This window comes from Callospermophilus lateralis, chromosome 8, assembly GCF_048772815.1.
Source record: "Callospermophilus lateralis isolate mCalLat2 chromosome 8, mCalLat2.hap1, whole genome shotgun sequence".
Classification (NCBI taxonomy): domain Eukaryota; kingdom Metazoa; phylum Chordata; class Mammalia; order Rodentia; family Sciuridae; genus Callospermophilus; species Callospermophilus lateralis.
In genome coordinates this window covers 111341693-111348158 of record NC_135312.1, presented here as the reverse complement: position 1 = coordinate 111348158, position 6466 = coordinate 111341693, and the positions used below count along the sequence as shown (strand labels likewise).

At 36.9% G+C, this 6466-nt stretch overlaps 1 protein-coding gene across 1 annotated transcript; it reads left to right on the top strand.

The window, feature by feature from the left end:
• The first annotated feature begins 320 nt into the window (after positions 1-320).
• On the top strand, positions 321-6170 carry Lrat (lecithin retinol acyltransferase). The gene is made up of 2 exons (XM_076864079.2): positions 321-860; positions 6018-6170. Exons 1-2 carry the CDS (start codon positions 321-323, stop codon positions 6168-6170), a joined length of 693 nt encoding a protein of 230 aa, XP_076720194.2.
• The last annotated feature ends 296 nt before the right edge of the window (positions 6171-6466 follow it).

Sequence of the window (6466 nt, the reverse complement as noted above, 5' to 3'; positions counted from 1 at the left end):
CACCTTCCGCTAGGTGTGCTCCTTCCCTCGCTCCTGAGAGCGTGGGTCCCACTGTCCCCGCGGTCGGCAGCTACACTAATTCCTCACCCTCTTCAGCCCGCAGTCAGAATTGGCAGAACTGCTTTCCAGGCTTCTCTCCCTTCCCTCCTTTTCTGTCTCCCTCCTTAGCAGTCGCTTTACCTCGCGGCTTTGGGTCGCTGGCGGGCCCGCAGGTGAGCAGCCGCGCAGCGCCACTGTCTGGCGAGTTTACCTTGCACAGCCGGACTCGGGCCAGAGCAGCTGCAGCAGCACCACTCCCAAGACTCGCTCTTCCTTGCAGAATGAAGAACACGATGCTGGAGGTGGTGTCCCTACTGTTGGAGAAGCTGGTCCTCTTCTCCAACTTCAGGTTTTTCAGTTTAGACATCCCGGGAGAAGAGAAAGGATGGAAAAAATTCTATGAGGTCAACTGTTTCCTCCGCGGCGACATACTGGAAGTGCCCCGGACCCACCTGACCCACTATGGCATCTACCTGGGCGACAACCGTGTCGCACACCTAATGCCCGACATTTTGTTGGCTCTGACCAATGACAAGAAGCGCACGCAGAAGGTGGTCTCCAACAAGCGTCTCATTCTGGGCGTCATTGGTAAGGTGGCCAGCATCCGCGTGGACACAGTGGAGGACTTCGCCTACGGAGCCGACATCCTTGTCAATCACCTGGACCAGTACGTCAAAAAGAAGGCTCTGCTCAACGAGGAGGTGGCCCGGAGGGCTGAGAAACTGTTGGGTCTGACCTCCTACAGCCTATTGTGGAACAATTGCGAACACTTTGTAACTTACTGCAGATATGGTTCCGCCATCAGCCCCCAGGTCGACAAGGTAGGATGTGTCTCTCTAGGGAGGTGGGCTCGGTGGGGACGCCCCCTACCATCTCTGACCCTTTCTCTTCCCTAGTAGCAGGAATCTTGTGTACCTCCCCCACTATTTCCACACCATTCACCATTCTTAAGAGTTCTAGATTAAGTAAGGAAAGCTCTGATGTTTCTAAGGGAGACAAAGTAAGTAAAATAAATGTCGAAGAGCCGTGCAGGCTATGCTCAGGAAAAGGCTGTGGCCATGCAGGACCGCTTCCAGCAAATCCAGAGAGCAGCCCTGTTATTGCTGCAGAAGTCATCAGATATATACACAACCATAGTAGTTCAAATGACAAAGAGCAAGTGGCTGAGCGGTTTCAGGAAATCTTTTGCAGGTACTTGCAACTTTTCCCAAGAATTGCAATTGGAAGGAAGGTGTGTATTGTATTTATTTAATCCATAATACTATAAACAAATTGTGTGCCTTTAAAATAAGGAAGTGTGCATATTTCTCCCTCTGTAAGCTCCCTGGAGTGAATTCCCTTAGTTTAATGTAAACTACCAAAATGTCCTGCTATTAAGAGGACATCCCTGATAAATCCTTTATTTCTGTTTATTGCTTCAGAGAAGTTTTTTCCTTGTACTGTGAATCTTTTCCTGTATTGACTTTAATCCCCCTCTAACTCCCTCATTGTTAACCATCCTTTATCCATTAGCTCCAAAGATAGTTAGGGCATTTACAAGTTCCCCAGGGATCAAATCTATTGATTTTTGAAAAAGAGCTCTTTAAATGTTAGAAGGTAATTTTTACAGGAACTTTGAAAAAACAGTATTACAATTTAAGATTCTTAAATGAGCCACAAATCCAAGGGCAGGGGCAGATTGTTTTCTTTTGGAATCTCTTAACTTTTAAAGATAGTCAACATTTTAAGCCTGCCACTTCATTTGCAATTGGAAGCCTTCTCAGCCTTCACTGTAGTTGTTAAAGAGGTATTGTTAATATTCACTCTTCTTAATGGAAACCTGGGTGAACACACAATGAGCTTTCATATTCCTGTTCACATTTAGATGAAGAATCTGAGTAAATATAATCACATCTTAGATTTTTAATTGCTCCACATCTTACTATTTTTTTTTTTACCCAAATGGGAATTCCCTGCCCTACAAAGCATGAAAGTATTATGTTTTTATACATTGGTGTTTGAAACCCCTGTAGATTTTTTATAGAGCTCAGCCTCAATCTAGGAATTCTTTCCCAAGCAAAATAAAAATACAGTTAGAACACTGTGAAATGATTCAAGAATCACAGCTCCAATCTAGGCCTGTTTAGAAATGAACTTGCCCACATTTACAAACACTGTCTCTAAAAGTATACAAAAGGAAACACGTCAGATTTACTTAAGAACCAAGCAAATCATTTCTCCAAGGAAAAACAGTATTTCTATCTAGTAATTAGGAGTTACTTCTTCATGGAACACATGGAGCACTGTATTATATATTTCTACAGAAACAGAGTACAAGTGCTTTTTAAAGCTAGTAAAATAATCTGCATAAATAACTAGTTGTAGTAGTTTTTCATCTTTGGAAACTTTGTCAGGTTTAGCAGCAGTGGAGAAGTGTTTTAATTACTGTTGCTGCATAGCACCTCTTGTGAAACTGAGTTTTTGTCTTCACTTTGAATGGTCTAACAAACAATTTTGGCCACAGACTAGATTTCCTCAGGGGGAAAAAAATCTTCATCCCCAAATTTTCTAATTCTAAGAACTGTTTTTTGAACTTTCCCAGAGAGAAGTAGGCCATTCATAATAAAGAAGTTCTACTTTTTAGAAATATAAGGAATTATTTGATTTTGGATTTGATTGTTGAAGTCTCCATATTCAAAGCTATTATCATCTTAACATGAGCATGTTAAAGTGGTCTCTTACTTAAATTCATGTTGAAAAAAAAACCAAAAAAAAAAAAAAAAACAAAAAAAACACAAAACTCTCCCAAAGGTTTTCCCTCAGAAAAACACTGCAGTTAGTTTGAAAATGAACTGGGAAAGAACCTTTCAGTTCTTTGTGATAAATTCTTTTTATAAGTTTAGAAGCCATAAAACTAAGAGATTTTGATATTGCTTTTGATCATCAGGATTTTGTAAATCATAATTTTATAATTATACTTTATGAATCCTTTTAGTTAGTAACTATTACAATGCCTTATGCTTTTTCTATTATGATTTTTTTTCTGACTTTGCTAATACTGTTTTTTTCTTTGCCAAAATGAATGTGAACAGAAAATTGCTCTACATCTTACTAATTTTTTTACCCAATGGAAACAGAAAATTTTTCATTTTCTGTGAATTCAGCACTCACAAAAGTGTCCCTACAGGCTTCTTGATCCCTTTCTAGAAACTTCCTACTGTTGAGTACCTCTAGAGATGCCTCCTGGGCTAATGGCCAACTGAACAAGAACTGGAACATTAGAAATGAAATGCTCTTTGAGAGAAACTGCTTCAGGGGAGAATTCGCCCCAATTCTTAGTTTGCCTTCACTAGTAGGATGAAGAAGAAGCAAGTATAACTGTATCAGGACAACTTACTTACCTAAATATGCCTTCTGGTATTTCCAACCTCCTTTTCTAACTGTCCTGAAAACTTAATTCATTTTGATCATCACCACTTTTAAGACAATGTACTTATTAACTAATGTTTTAGTTTAGTAGAAAAGAAACAAATCAGGGCTGAGGTTGTGGCTCAGTGGCAGAGTACTCGCCTAGCATGCATGAGGCACTGGGTTCGATCCTCAGCACCACATAAATATAAAATAAAGATATTGTGTCCATCAAAAACTAAAAAATAAATACTAAAAAAAGAAAATAATTGTTAAAAAAAAGAAACCAGTCAAATGCTTGACCTATAAACAGATCAACATCTGGATGATTAACAGGATGTTTCTCTCTTAAATAATATGTAAAAGTATGAACAGGAATAACTATGCACAGTTAAGAGGGTATGTTAAAATATACAGTCATTCACTGAGAACAAATTTTGAATGGATCACTCCTGTGAGGACAGAGGATATGGCAGTAATGCATCTGTTCACCACAGACTTTATTTCCACCAGAAGTAAAATTTAGCAGTTTTATGCCTCATTAGTTCTGTGTTTAGGAAATATATCTTGAAGGAAACATAAATCTAGAAAACTACCCTGTTTTCTAGTTGACATCTTTCTTGACTTATTTAAAATACATGAAAACCAATAAATAATTTTTCTCATTGCTTAAAGTCTAAAGTGGAAATTATTTTTTACTAGTATTGACTATTAATATCTTTTGCTATCTTATGAGCAATTTAACAGAAGACTTAATGATTATTAAATATGAGCCTTATAAAATTCAGCATAACAATCTATGATATAAATTATAAGAAAGAAACTTCACATTAGTTTTGTAGAAAAGAAATACTTAAAATATAATTCATTATTATAAAACTTGATTAAGGAGCATCTCAAAATCCCATGTAATGTGAATTTTATCAATAAAGGTCAACTAGGAAAAAATTTTAAAAAATATACAGTCGTGCATCCTTAATGACATGAGAAATGCACAATTAGGAGATGTCATCATTGTATGAACATGATAGAGTATACTTACATAAGCATTATCATCTTACTGGGCTATGTTCTATGTGTGGTCAGTTGTCAACTGAAATGTCACTATTGTGACTCATGACTATATTGAACTTGTTTATTCTCTCCTTTAAGAACTTGGAAACAAGCTGGGCAAGGTGTGCACACTTGTTGTAATCCCAGCAGCTTGAGAGGCTGAGGCAGGAGGATGGAGAGTTCAAAGCCAGCCTCAGCAAAAGTATGGTGCTAAGCAACTCAGTGAGATCCTGTCTCTAAATAAAATACAAAATAGGCCTGGAGATATGGCTCAATGGCCGAGTGCCCCTGAGTTCAATCCCTGGTGAAAGAACTTGGAAACCCAGCTGTGGATGCAGCTCAGTGGTACAGTATTTGCTTAGCATGTGCCAGATCCTGAACTTGAGCCTCAGCACTGCAAAATAAATAAACTAATTAATTAATATGGAAATATTCCCAAGGCTTTTGGAAGCTAAAGCAGGATTTTTTTTTTTTTTTTTTTGTAAGCCTCAATGTTCTAAGCCATCTTGGTCAATATAGCAAGAAGAAAAACTTTGGAAACCTCACTGTCCAATACTCTATAAGACACTATAAGAGAACTTAAAAGCATATACAATGCCATGTTCTGGAACAAGAGCTTAAATCTAGTATGAATAGAAAAACTCTTAAAAAATGATAATCGTTAAATTCTGGCAGTGACAATGATGAGGTAAAGATTCTCAACAGTGATAATAATCATTATAATACTTTACATTTATATAACTTGTAGAAGAATATAAAATACACTGTTGCATAGAAGATCTCATTTGATCCCCACAGTCGCCATGGTATTTCTATGAAGAGGAGTGGTATTTCTATGAAGAGGAGTTGACAGGTTAAGTGACTTATTTGAGATCACACAGTCAATAAGAGGTGGATTCAGGAATTCAACAGAGGCCATTGCTTCCAAGTAAAATGGTTTTTCTAAGAAAAAACTACATGTTAAGAGAATGCATTACTGAAGGTTATTTCCAGTAACCAATTTATGTGTGCATATAATTGATGGTGAATATAATACATTTAGACAGGGAATGGGATATGACAACAAAATGAGACTAATTTTATGCCTTCAGATTTTAAGCCTTATATAAAGTTATTATTGACATTGAGCATATTTAGAATGGTGAATTAGAAAAACTGAATTCCCCCTAACAATAAACTTAATTCTGTTTTTTTACACAGTATTAGAGATCTTTTTTATGTAATTTTAGAATATGCTATTAATACTAACAAGTATTTGAAAATTTTTAACCTTTCATCCTGAATAACTTTTAGCTTTCTGTAAAATTCTATATTTTAAAACTTATTAACCTAGTTGTTTGTTGTATTATTTCACCTATTCAGAATATAGAATCAAGAAATTGAGTTATCTACATTTTAAATTTTTTCACATATCACAAAGGAATTTCTAGTTCTCCTGGTAGACAGAAAATAGTTGTAAAAACTGTTTTGCTATTTGGTATATTTGATTCTTTTAGGTTTAGCTACCTTTCCTAATATTCTTAACTTTTATTTTCCAGTTTTTTGAGATGCTGAAGATAATTATTCGTGATCAGAGAAGTGTTCTTGCTTCAGCGATCTTGGGATTGGTGTCTATAGTCTGCATGGGCCTGGCATCATATACTACCTTTCCTGCAATTATTATTCCATTCTGCTTATGGATGGTTGCCTAATTACATGTCCCCACATTAGTGTGTATGTATTCTGCATGTAAATGTATTTATATTTATAGAGCACAAATCACTATAAGCCTTGTTAAAAAAAATGTGACCTGTAACCCTGTGTTCTGGATAAAAATGTGATTAAGAATCACACCAAGTGCTTACCATGTAAGCCCAAGAACAAAGGCTTTCTGAATCTTCTCAGGCAGTTCTGTTGCAAAGCACCATCCAAACCTTGGAAAAGTGACAGCTTGTGATAGAATTTGACAGTACAAGAAAATCAGCCCCTAAGGTGATGGCCAGAGGAG

Coding starts and splice junctions, on each gene's coding strand:
- Lrat (XM_076864079.2), top strand. CDS start 321: ATGAAGAACACGATGCTGGAGGTGGTGTCCCTACTGTTGGAGAAGCTG. Junction 861..6,017: donor TCAGCCCCCAGGTCGACAAG/GTAGGATGTGTC, acceptor TTTATTTTCCAG/TTTTTTGAGATGCTGAAGAT.